Consider the following 13,761-nt stretch of genomic DNA (forward strand, 5'->3'; position numbering starts at 1 on the left):
CCAGCTCTGTGATAAGTTAGAGCAGGAAAGGCCCTATCCAAAGTGGAAAGGTGAACCAAAAACTGGGGAAGATGTTTGCTATGTATATAAAAGAATGGATTACTATTCTTTAGTCTACTAACAGTGTCCACAAAACAAAAAGGACAACCCGCAAAAAGGGAAATGACCCGCATTTTAAAGACACACACACACACACACACACCAGGTTCCGTACAAGAATTCCTAAGTCGACAAGAATAGCCCCGCAGCCTTGTTTATAACGGCTGGAGAAAGAACATAAAAGAAGCAAACTGTCACGTACAGATTAGTGGAGACTTGCCCAATATATAGTTGAATGACAAAACGTGCGTATGTATGTGGAATCTGACTCTGTTTCTATAAAACAAGTTATGCCCATGCACGTAACTTTATGTGCGTGCTTCTAAAATCCAGAAATCTGTGCTCCAGGCTGTTGGAGTCATTGCCTCCGAGGAGAAAGGCTTGGATGACAAATGCCAGCTTTCATTCGCTTTGTGCTTTATATAAACTTGCATCCTATTTTACACTATTTTCCTGTGTGTATGTGTGGGTTTTTCCTTATTAGAAACAAACGGGCCCCTGCTGGCGCAGTCGGTAGAGCCTTCGGCTCTTGATCTCAGCGTCGCGAGTTCAAAGCCCATGCTGGGGGGAGAGTTTACTTAATAAACAATGAAGACAACAAAATTAAAAATAAAAATTCAGGAATTCCTGCACCCTAATCCCCTCTCAGATCCTTAATGGAAACTGGCTGAATAGATAAATGGAAGTGACAGTCATCTTTGTTTTCCTTTTTAGAACACACCTTCCCTTACAACCCTCGTGCACTGCTGGGGGGAATGCAGCCTCTCTGGAACACAGTGTGGAGGGTCCTCAAAGAGTTAAAAATAGAGCTACCCTACGATCCAGCAATGGCACTACTCAGTATTTACCCCAAACACAAAAATAACTAGTTCGAAGAGATACGTGTACCCTTTTATACACAATGGAACATTAGCCACAAAAAGAATGAAGTCTTGCCATTTGCAACAACACGGAGCTAGAGGGCATAATGCTAGGTGAAATAAGTCAGAGAAAGATAAATACCATATGATTTTACTCCTATGTGGCATTTAAGAAACAAAACAAATGAGCAAAGGGGGGGTGGAAGAGAGGCAAACCAAGAAACAGACTCTTAACTACAGAGAACACACTGACGGTTCCCAGAGGGCCGTGGGTGGGGGGCGGGGGAATAGGTGAAGGGGATGAAGGAGCGCACTTGTGATGAGCACTGGGTGATGGATGGAATTCCTGAATCTCTATACACCTGAAGTTAACGCTGTGGGTTAACTAACTGGAATTTAAATAAGAACTTCAGAAAAAAAAAACAAACACACACCTCCCCTTCAATGTGGTCAGTAAAAACCTTAGAGCCACATTTGGAGCAAGTGGGTAGAACTTTACAGAACAAATTTTTTTATTTTGATACTTGATGTAAATCTTTTCAAGCTACCCTAAATCCTCTTAAGAAAGAGGGGATATAAATAAATATATGTTAAGAAGAAGAATATTAGTCTATAGCCTGTCAAAATAGTACTGTTGGGGAAGCCAGTCTCATTTATGGATGCCAAGAAAAAGAGAATGACTCTATGCCAAAAAGGAAGAAACAAATTAGCACGCACCCGAAACAAACAGGGATGTTTTAAATGCATACACAAAACAAATTTGCTTTATTTTTCCACAAGCAACTGGCTGCCTGCCTTAGAGCATGTAAGAACCAAATCATGGACCGGGGTTTCTAAGCAACCTTAACGTTTATTGCAGACTTTTTTTTTTTTCCCATTGAAAGTTAAAAACTAGATTGCCTTTAAGATGGTAAATTATAAAATAAAATGCAAAGCCTTTTAATATTTTCAGTTGTTTGACTTATGTTAATACCAGCCACAAACATGATTCTCTACTGAAAAACGTCAGTGTTGTTTGGGAAGTCAGGCATCCCAGCTTTCTAGAATTTACCCCCCCCCCAGGAGAATCAAATGATCACTTCCCTTTATACCCTCTGCAAGGGACCGCTGCTGACGCTTACAAGAGAGAGGAAAGGAAAAAAGATTTGACAGCTAACACCTCGTCAGAATGAATCACCTTGTTAATTATGATTTTAACCTGACCTCTGCTCACTTCGATTTTTTATCTTGAGCACATCCTTTCAGCAACTTCCGGGAAACAATGTAAGCCTGCAGAGATCACCCTTTTAAAGCTGACATAAGCACAAATACCACTGTTAAAGGAGTGGGAAACAAGACAAGAGGACCAGAATTCTCTTCATTAGTACTCAGTGGAGAATGTTACCCTCGGGTCTCTGTTAAAACAAAATATATGGAAAACATAATGAGGCTATTATGTCTCCATTCTATTAGAGACAGGGCATTTTTAAGAAGAAAATTGTAGGGCTGTGAACATAAATAGGAGGTTAATGCACAGTCTTGGGACACAGAAGTCACGCCCGTGGTATACTATCATCAACGTTCCCATTTCAGTCTGTGGCTCCAGCAATGGGGTCGAGTGTCTTCTTTGCATATAAATGAGAACACATCATAGTTTGAGCAGATACTACAGCAGTGACGTGGGGGTTCTTCATCAACGGATTCAGACCTGCTGTCTGAATCAGTCAGTTATTACCGTCTGGTCCTCCAAATCATAAAATATCCCACCGCGCATGTTCTGCTTGAATTTATTTCTCTAGTTCCTATTTCCAGCATGCTAGCCTTAAGTTAAAGAAGTAGGATCCCTGTGGGTTTTCTTGCCCTGTTCTTAAATTACTTCTCCCAAAACAAATCTTCTGAATGTAAGAGGAGTTGGGAACATGGGTGGCCAAGTGGCAGTTTTAATAAATGGCCTGTTAACCTTGCGGGTGCTGAAGTTTTGAAGCCTCTTAGAGTCTGTGTAAGGAGATGATCATTGAGTAGATCAGATTACCTCCCTCCCCCACCAAAAAAAACAAAACAAAACAAAAAAGAACAGCCACCTTGAACAGAAGAAAAAGAATCTCACCAGCTCTTTGGCATGAGTTAGATTAAATGATGTGCAGATTTCCGTGATCCAGAAATCTTGATGAGAAAATTTCAAGAAGAAGAATAAAATTGCATTTACTTGGAAAATGGGCTCCGAGATGAATGACTCAGGGCTCATATTTCAAAGAGAGCTCCAAGGCCAGCCAGAAGACACTTAGTATTTTGCTGACTCAGGCACTGTGCTGAAGCTTTGGCTGCCTCGCCTCCTCTGTGAGTCGGAGTGTGATTTTATTTGTGAGATGATAACGATGCATCTTCACGTGGTGACTGTGAATAGCTAATGATGGCAAACAGTCAAGCTGCAGAAGCCAATATTACTGATCGCATCAATAATAAACATATAAGTTTCATTACTAGCCCTAGCATCCAACTGTCAGTTACCAAACCACACATTCAGTGCCTGCTTTTTTTTTCCACCATGAATCCATCAGCGACTTCTTTATTGTTTCTCTAATACAGCCTAAAACATAGAAAAATTCATCTTTACTTTTCATAATGCTGTAGTTTTAAAAAATACACCCACACATGCCCATGAGTACACACACAAATGCAAAATGAAGAAAATACAAGTGACTTCAATTGCAAAGTAAAATGAGAAAAAGACAAAGGTTGGCTTGTGACCCCAGCTGCAGGAGAGCAACAAGGTTCCGAGGGGGTCTGAGTGGGAGGAATCTAGGCTGGGAGCCGGGAGCAAAGAGAAGATGGAAAGGCGCCCAGCAGCTGAAGAGGCGGAGCATCTGTAACTAGTGCCATGGGTACCACAGCTGACACTTGTCACCCCCTCCCCTCCCAGGGACCCGCTTCCAGAGGCTGACCCAGCATCGTTCAGTATCCAAATTAAAGGTTAAAACGCTAGCCACTGGAAAGCCCTACATCACAGCACGGAGGAATACATAAGTGAAAAATCGGGACTGCTGTCATACACCATGCATTATCACAGCACAAATACATGAGGACCCCTGTAGGGAATTCATCTGCTGAGTGGTTCTTTTGTGACACCTCTCCCATTTGGGGGGGGGGGGCGGCTAACAGAAGGTCTTTACTATGGCGGTCCCTTTTCTAATTGCTACAGTTAAGAATCGGTTACTGTTACTTAGTAACATTTACAGATTGGGGGAGAGGGGAGATCTTCACAGAGTTACAAATGGAAGATGAAGAACCAGTTTTGGAGGGGTTTTATTTTAAGTCATCTCCATGCCCAACTTGGTGCTGAAACTCACAAACCCCGAAATTGAGAGTCTCTTGCTCCACCCACTGAGCCTGCCAGGGGACCCAAAGAATGTCTTTGTAATGCTTTGTTTCCTGGATGGGGGGTGCAGGGGGCGGCAGATTTTCATATGTGATGAGCTCATTTCCTCACAAAGTACAAAAAGACATACAAAACCTGCCCTGCAATGTCCTCAATCCCTGGGAACGGAGCAGCTCCCCAGCTCACATGCCCCACAAGCCTCCCAGGTGTCCCAGGGACCTGGGGAGCTCTTTGAAATGTGCCCCGTGTTAATAGAGAGTATCTTAGTGAGGGTTGACCGTGTGCTAGCCTAGAACCTCACTTGTATTCGCTTGCTGGATCCCCCCCAAACCTAGGAGGCAGAAACCATCTTTATTCCCTGCCTTCCAGACAGGGGACAGACACAGGTGGCCGCAAGGAGCAAGCAGCCCCTGGCACCCACAGCCGGGCTTGGTGCTCTGCCTCAGGCCCGACACAGTCCCGCAGCACATCACACGAGGCCACCCGTGACCACCATGGGTCAAGACAAGCAACAAGACCCGTCCGTGATCATTCTGAGCCCCAACAGAAGCAAGACCATTGTCCAAGCGCCCTAAGTCAGCCAAACATGCCCTCTCGCAGCGAATCTGAGTGACGGTTCTGGCTGCGGCTTTACCAGTTGGCTGTAGGCCGGCTCTGGTCTGCCAGGCCCGGGCACCCACCCGATGGTAGGACCACCCCGTCCTGGCCGCAGCCAACCCAGGGCAAAGCCCCACTTCTTCCAACCCCCTCCCCTCGCCATCACCTCCCCCAGGTGCAGGGCTGCTTCCCTCTTCCCTCCTTCAGTGGCAGGTGTGTCCCTGTGGCCTTTGGCTGGAGGACGTTGCCTATGGCTTAGTAACTTCTAGTAAACCACAGAGTTGCTGGCGCTGGGTGGGAACCAAGCTGCAGGGCTCTGGCACCTGGGAGGAGCAGGCCTTTCCCAGTGGGAAGTGACGGGCCTTCCTCAACGATCGGGATTCCATGGGAACCCCTCCGTTGCTTTACACACCGGGATGCCCAGTTTTGTTTTTCCTCCGCAAAGAAATGCAAAGTTGTAACAGTCCCTCGAGAATCCATAGCCCTAAGCATCCTGGGGAGTGGACACAGGAAAATGGAACCAGAGGAGCAAAACTTTAAACCCCTCCACCTCCCTCCGCCCCTCTTCCTCCTTGTCCCTACCCCATTCCATCCTCTATCCCTCCTTCTCTCTCCCCTCCCTCTCCCTCCCTCCCTCTCCCCCCTCCCTCCCTCTCTCTCTTCTTCTATCCCCCTCTCTCTCTCCCCCATCCCTCTCTCTCTCTCCCCTCCCTCTCCCTCCCTCCCTCTCCCTCTCCCCCTCCCTCCCTCTCTCTCCCCTCCCTCTCCCTCCCTCCCTCTCCCCCTCTCCCCCTCCATTCCTCTCTCTACCTCTCTCCATCCCTCCCTCCTTCTCACTCTTTCTGCATCTCCCTTTCTCCCTATCTTCCTACCCCCGCTCTCTCTCTCCCCTCTCTCGCCCCCTCCATCCCCCCTTCCTGGGTTCCTCAGCTCCCAGCCCCTGACCGGCTCTGCTCCACCTCTGGGCTGGGGTCCCCTCCCTCTCTGACGCTGCCGGCATTGGCTGCCCTACAGTTTCTGCTCTCGGGGGGCCGCCCGCGGGTCCGCAGGACGTGGGGGTGGGGGCGCGCGACGCTGCAGTCACAGAGCAAGCTACGTTCTTACTCAGATCAATGAACGCAGCAGAGCTTTCTCATGATGCCTTCCCTGTTGCCTATAGTAGGTAGAGAAAGATAAATGTCTGTACCTATACCTACACATATTTTTTTTTTACATGCTTTTGTCATTTATCTAGGGGGGCTTGGGAGAGACAAACAGAGCTGATGGGAAGAAGTGGAACACTCCCAGCGCTGGTCACTCTCTGGAGGGCCACTGGAGACTCTGTCTTCTTTTGCTTTGTCTCCTGGCTGGACAGAGCAGGAGGGGTCCCCAGCACTCAGCCCCTGTGTTCCTCCATGAACGAAGGCCACACAGTGGGCAATCACTAGGGCTTGGGGAAAAAAGAGAGGTATGCAAATTTTCCATACACAGGAACAGACAACACACATGGATACACTTCCTATTCCCCCAACCCCCAGCACACTGGAAATAATCTGTGGGGACCCTATAAACCCTTCCCACAATAAGACCATTCTCACTCCCTGCCTCATCAAACATTTATCATGTAACTCTTCTGCCTCACACTGCCTTGGGGGAACAATGAGGTAAATATGCCTTCCTTACCCCTAAGGAGCATGGAATCTAATTATCTTCTAGAGATCCTTTGGGGATCTGCTTAATAAATCAATACAAATGATTTGTAATTAGAATATCAATTATTTGTATGCAAATGTGGCCTTCTGGGTGCTTAGGGACAAGTCCTAAGGACTGAAAAGACTCTCTTCCCCCGCCCCACCTCCAATTCTTAATTACATTATTTCGTTCATTCATCAAACATTTATTGAGCACCTTTTACGTGCCAGGCACGGAGACGGGGACCAAGAATCCATCCCCAGTTGCTCCGAGTCTGGATTGAAGGACCAAGGGAGTTCTGGGCAACGGGAGAGCTTGCTTCTTGGGGGGGGGTGGGGGAGAGGGGGAAAGCAATGGTCTTCCTCTGCCCCCAAATCTGCCAGCACCCACCTTGTTCACTGAGACCCTCAACTGAGCAGACAGATGCTCCAGCCCGAGGCTGGAGGGGCCCCCTCCTGGGGCAAAGGTCAGGCTCCATCACTGCCCCACCCCTCTGCAGATATGTGGGGTGGCTCCCCAGCCCCCACCCAGGCCAGTGCTGACCTGCCAAGTCTGTCTGGATTTCAACAAATCCTGTGCACAAGCCAGCCCTGACATGTCAACGCCCAGGGACCCCAGACCGTCATTCATTCATTCCATTCATCTCTTCACCGGTTCCTCTATTGATTGCTGTGCTTCAAGCCCCTGCCAAGCTTTAGAGGTAGGGCGTCCAATCAGGGATGCATCCTGTACGAAGTTGGCTTCCTAGTGGGAGACAGACAGCAGAAGCGCTGGGAGGGGAAAGTGTGGCTGACATAGAAGCCGGGTTTGGAGAGCCCCGTTGGGGAAACCCCCTCCAGAACAGCTTTCTAGGACCAGCATCCAGGACAGCCCACACCTACCCTCCATCACCTTTTCCCATTCCATCCCTACGCCAGCCAGTTTTTCTTCAGAGGACTCCCTTCCCAAGGTCCATTTTCACTTGAATACGTCTGTCTCCTGTGTCCCTCCGTCTGAGAGCAGGCTCTGCATGTCCCCAGCACCTGGCAGGATGCCCAACACGTAGCAGGTATGTAGGAAGTCGTGTGATGATGGTGACAATGTACAGGCTGCCACAGGAAGTCCAGCGCTGGCCAGTCCACACCGCCTCCTCAGAAGTCCGCTCCCACCTCCACGAAGGCCCTCTCCCGAGCTCCTGGGGTCTAATGAGCTGGCACTGCCCCTCTGCTCCACCTGCCCTAGGCGGTAAGTCCAAGACCAGAGCGCGGGCAGACTCCATGTCTGGTGAGACCTTTCTTGCTGGTTCACAGCCTGCCATTCTCCTGGGCTCTGGGGCTTCTCTCTAAGGACACTAGTCCTGTTGATGAGGGCTTCACCCTCATGATCGAAGCTCCTCCTACACGCCCCACTTCCCAACACCATCCCATGGGAGATGAGGTTTCCACATAGGAATTGGTGGGGGGGTCGGATACAAACCTTCAGTCTATAGTCTATAGCACTTACACTGCTTGAATTCTCAGGGTTTTCTGTATTTGTTGTTTGGTATCTTTCATCCTTCTGGAAAATTCTCAGACAACATGAAACATTGGTTTTTATTGTTGTAAGCTACACATAACACACAATTTACTAGCTTACCTATGTTAAGTGTGCCATTCATTGAGAGTGAATACATTCACACTGTTGGGCAACCATCACCACCATCCATCTGCAGAACGCTTCCTCTTGTAAAACTGGAACTCCCTACACCCAGTAAACAAGAGCTCCCCATTCACTTCACTAGCCTTGTGATACCTTTGTCTTCTCTTCTGGCTTTTACGGGTTTTCACTACCTGATTAACCATTTCCTTATTCTAAATGATCTTTGTCAAATAACTGTTGTGGGGTGCCTGGATGGCTCAGTCGGTGAAGCATCTGCCTTCAGCTCAGGTCATGATCCTGGAGTCCTGGGATTGAGCCCCTCATTGGGCTCCCTGCTCGGCAGGGAGTCGGCTTCTCCCTCTCCCTCTGCCCCTCCCCCTGTTAATGCTCTCTCTGTCTCTCTCTCAAATAAATAAAGAAAATCTTAAAAAAAAAAAAAAACTGTTGTAATTTCTGCTTTCCTGGCTGGACCTTGACTGACACCACTTGGTACTGAAAGTGGTCCCAGGACACAGACCCTTGAAGATAGTATTCTGGGACTGATGCAGCCACATCCTCGTGCCTGACAGCAGTGTCAGCTGGACGGGATCCCAGCAGGGCTGGGCTGGAGTGTGCTCATGCCAGCTGGTGACTGGTTCAACTCTGTTCAGTGACATCCTGTAAGTAGCTTAAAATCAGTCATGGCGGGAGCGTTTGCACCACAGAAATCTGACACAACTACAAATCAGAGTTATTCTTTTCTCCAGAGGGCTAGTTTAGCATAGCAAAGGTTACAAGGAGTCCACCAGTAACACATGGTGGCGTCACTACTTATTACATCATCATCCACATTGGATTGTGCCACAGTGCCCACAGAAGAAGGGCCTCGAAGAGCTGAGTGGATGCTACGCTTTTGTAGCTGTGAGGACAGAAGACTGTGGGGTGGGGTGGCTGCATCTGAGTTCACTGGAGCTCTTGCAGAAAGAAAGTGACAAGCTCTTTAAACACGAAGCTTAATGCACAGTCAGAAAACCAGGGAGATTCTATAGAGCCCGAAAATAATCTTTTATTTCTAGTAGCTATAGTTTTTTGCCCTCGCTGGAAATCATACCCCAAATTTAATTAGGCAGGTGGCAGAATTACAACCTAAATGGACTTCATAGATTTTCCAAAATCTCAAGCAGTATATTGGGATGTCTACTTTGTCTGGCTGAGCCATGACCAGAGAGCACAAATGTACATTCACTGGCAGCCGTGGCCAGGGACAGACATGGCGGAGCTCGGCTGGGTGAGAGAGGTGTGGGAAGGAGGGCTGTGGATGGTTCTCAGGCTGGGAACAGTGGGAAGATACTTGTGTCCCATGTGGATGCCCACCCAAGTGCATCTACGGAAGCAGTGACTCTCCAGTAATCAAGTGGACCAGGTGACACATTTTGCAGATGACAGTCCTTTTTCCCAGTGGTGCCACTGCTCCCTCACTGGGTTTATTTATGAAGTGGCCGTGATGGCAGATGTGAAGTTCTACCTGGGCCCAAGAACATGGACTTCCCTCATCAAGCAGACCTGGCCACTTGCCACTCCTGGGTGCCCCAGGTGACAACAGTGGAGACCAGCCCTCACACCTCAGAGGGCACCATTTCCTGGGGAGGGGTGGAGGCTAAAACCAACGTTAGAAACCTGCCAATGTGACCACTAAGATATGTAAAAAAAACAAAGCAGGACTTATAGACTCAAAAAAAATCCTGAAATGAAAAATACCTGGAACAGGTTTATCAGCAGCCTAAAGGAAAATTAGTGAGTGGAGGGGAGGTCTGAAGAAATATCTGTGATGTGGGACATAAAAATGAGAGATTAAGCTATGACAGAGAAGTAAAGAGATATGGAGAATTATATGTTTTACAGACTTCTCTTTCTCTCTCTCTTTACCACAGTCCACAGTAATAAATGCGTTTTATTTGTGACTCACTACATAGATATATGTATAAGTATGTTAATAAATACAACTGCAAACAAAAGTTTCCTGAAATAATACAACACACTCTGATGTTTGCTATTTATTTTCTTTCTCAGTGCTGGTAACAACCTACTAAATTGATTTTATAAGTCACTCTTGGGAAACAACCTACAGTTTGAATAACACTGGTTGAATAAACTACTAGTCAGACTTCCAGAAGAAAGAGTGAGAGAATGGGGCTGAGGCAATATTTAAAAGAGATGTTGTCACACATGCTCCAATATGGATGAACCTGGAGGACGTTATGTTAAGTGAAATTCGCCCAATACAAAAGGACAAATACAGTATGATTCCACTCCTGTGAGGTTTCTAGAGTAGTCAAATTCACAAAGACAGAAAGTAGAGTAACCCCTGGTTACTAGGGGTCATGGGAAGGTGGAATGGGGAGTTATTGTTTACTGGGTGTGGAGTTCCAGTTTTACAAGAGGAAGCGTTCTGCAGATGGATGGTGGTGATGGTTGCCCAACAGTGTGAATGTAATCAATATCACTGAAAGGCACACTTAACATAGGTAAGCTAGTAAATTATGTGTTAGGTGTATCTTACAACAGTAAAATCCAATGTTTCATGTTGTCTGAGAATTTTCCAGAAGGATGAAAGATACCAAACAACAAATACAGAAAACCCTGAGAATTCAAGCAGTGTAAGTGCTATAGACTATAGACTGAAGGTTTGTATCCACCCCCCCCCCCAATTCCTATGTGGAAACCTCATCCCCCATGGGATGGTGTTGGGAAGTGGGGCGTGTAGGAGGAGCTTCGATCATGAGGGTGAAGCCCTCATCAACAGGACTAGTGTCCTTAGAGAGAAGCCCCAGAGCACAGGAGAATGTCAGACTGTGAACCAGTAAGTAGGGTCTCACCAAACATCAAGTCTGCCAGCACTTTGGTCTTGGACTTCCCGGCCTCCAGAACCGTGAGAAATAACTGCTGCTATTTAAGCTATCCATTCCATGGCATTCTGTTATAGCAGCCTGAATAGTCTAAGACAATAAATAAAAAGACACACCATGGTAAAACTGCAGAACACCAGAAAAGGTGGAAAAACAGACCATCTTTGAGGGATGATGAGGAGATTATCATCTGAAATCTCAACAGTAACAATGGCAGCTGGAAACCTTAGTAAACCAACCAAAATATCTTTCAAGAACAAGGGCAAAATAAAGTCATTTTCAGATTAACAAAAACAGAGTTTGGCCCAATAAACCCTCAGTGAAATAGAATTTAAAGAATGTACTTCAGGCACAAGGAACGTGATCCTGGTTGTTAAGTTCTGAGATGCAAGAAGAAAAGATGGGCAAAGAAATTGGTAACTGTGGACGCCTGGGTGGCTCAGTCATTAAGCGTCTGCCTTCGGCTCAGGTCCTGGGATCGAGCCCCGCATCGGGCTCCCTGCTCCACAGGAGCCTGCTTCTTCCTCTCCCACTCCCCCTGCTTGTGTTCCCTCTCTCGCTGTATCTCTCTCTGTCAAATAAATAAATAAAATCTTAAAAAAAAAAGAAAGAAATTGGTAACTGTGTGGTTGAGTCTAAACTAACATCAACCATATAAAACAATTTAGTAATGACTTATGGGATGAAAAGGAAAAGATTAAACCTGAAATACACCACAATTAAGGCATATAATTTGGGGGATGGGTGGTTAGAGTTAAAGTGTCCCAAATTCCTTGTATTTTAATGAAGCATGGTAAAGACATTTTTAAAAATTGGACTTTCATAAGTACCCACGTCACAACTTCTAGGGTAATTATGAAAACAACAGAGATAGTGTATAAGAGGAAGAAAAGAGAATGAGAAAAAAGAAAATCAGCCCTAAGGAAGAAAGGAGAGGAAAAAGAAAAAAAAAAAAAACCGTCACGGCAAGTAGAAAGCACAAAATAAGCTGCTAGAAATAAATCCAGATGTATTAGTAAATATAATAAGTGTAAATGGACCAAATGCTCTAGTTAAAAGACAAAGATTATCTTTAAAAAACTTATTATGAAAAATTTCAAGTACACAGAAAAGTAGAAAGAATAGTAGAAAGAATACCCAGATGCCCACCACAGTAGGGTCAACATTTACTATTCGCTGTTTGTTTTCTCTACATATATATATGTATAGGAGACGATTAAGAACATGCATATTTTTTAAAAGATTTATTTATTTATTTGAGAGAATGACAGAAAAAAGGGAGAGAGAGAGCTCACGAACACACGCAGGGTGGGGAGGGGCTGGGAGAGTCTTAAACAGACTCTGCCTGAGCGGGGTTGGATCTCATGACCCTGAAATCACCACCTGAGCTGAAATCAAGAGTCGGTCACTTAACCGGCTGAGCCACCCAGACGCCCCTTGAGAATACATATTTTATGTAGTAAACATTACATAATGACATATAGCAATAATGATGTATTGTTCACTTTGGAGGCCAAGCAGATTTAGGTTCCCAGCAATTTTTAATAACATAATTTATTTGTGTGGTTATTTTTTCAGAGGCTGGCTCTCCAGCTGTTTCTAGTTAGAGGGTAGGAACCAGGTCAATTTCTCTGATCATTTTATTTGTAAATGTTTGTTGCATGTATTAGTAAAGGATGCAGTACAGTGCTTGTTACATAGTAAACATTTACTAAAGAGTAGCTTTCATTCATTGGATGGTGCTGTTATTGAAAGCGTTCAGCAGAGTGGCACAAAAGCAGCAAGCAGTAATTGGTAGCTTGCTATATATTTATTGCTTACCATACGTCACAGGGCCTAGCACATACCTCTCACTTATAAACATGCTTATGATAAGAATAAATAGTACTTTCATTATTATTCAGTCTCTACCAGTGCCTGGCACTACATAAGCAAGGGTAAAGTGGAAGCTTCTTCTTTTTATTATTGTTGACTAAAGCACTTTACACAATGGTTGGTCCCCATGGTCCCTGAGTAAGTAACCTTTGAGATGACTGTCCTCACTTCTGAGCATCCCGGACGGCCCCGCCTCCAGACCTGCACGACGCCCCGCCCCCTGCTACCCGGTAGCCCCGCCCTGCGGCCGCGCCACGCCTGCGCACAGCGCCGGGAGGGGCTCCGCGCGCGCAGCTTCCCGCCGCCCGAGCGCGCGCAGGACCCAGCCGGCCGGCCCGCTGCGTGCGTGCGTGCGTGCGTCGCTGCGTGCGTGCGTGCGTGCCGTGCGCTCGCCGGGCACCGCGGCCTCGCCCTCGCCCTCCGCCCCTGCGCCTGCACCGCGTAGGCCGCGCCCCCCCCCGCGCGCACCCCGTAGACGACCCCCGCCCGCGTCCCGGCCGGCCCCCCCTTTCCAGATTTAAAGGGGGCGCAGCATTAACGCCTCCCGCCTCAGGTGACCTCTCAGGGGGTCTCCCCGGCAGAGGTGTCTCGCCGCTGAGGAACATGGCGAAGGTGGAGCAGGTCCTGAGCCTCGAGCCGCAGCACGAGCTCAAATTCCGAGGTAAGCCGGAGGCCCGCCATGTTCGGCCGCGGGCCCGGCCCTGCCGCCCCGCGCCCCCTTCCGCGCTCGCAGGCACCGGCGGCGCGGCGGTGACGTGGGTGCCCGCCCGGCCCGCGGTCACCGCCCCGCCCCGCCCGACGG

General features: G+C 47.4%; 1 protein-coding gene across 1 annotated transcript in view; it reads left to right on the forward strand.

Moving 5' to 3' along the window:
- Nucleotides 1-13,423: 13,423 nt before the first annotated feature.
- VAPB (VAMP associated protein B and C) overlaps nucleotides 13,424-13,761 on the forward strand; it is a 58,244-nt gene continuing 57,906 nt past the window's right edge. Inside the window, exon 1 of the mRNA XM_028089132.2 lies at nucleotides 13,424-13,620. Within this exon, the coding sequence (XP_027944933.1) occupies nucleotides 13,563-13,620 (58 nt within the window). The 5' untranslated portion in view covers nucleotides 13,424-13,562. The remainder of the gene's footprint in view (nucleotides 13,621-13,761) is intronic.

The sequence above is a fragment of the Eumetopias jubatus genome, unplaced genomic scaffold (genome assembly GCF_037043125.1).
Source record: "Eumetopias jubatus isolate StellerSeaLion01/CBP00866 unplaced genomic scaffold, mEumJub1_p1.0 scaffold_9, whole genome shotgun sequence".
Lineage (NCBI taxonomy): Eukaryota > Metazoa > Chordata > Mammalia > Carnivora > Otariidae > Eumetopias > Eumetopias jubatus.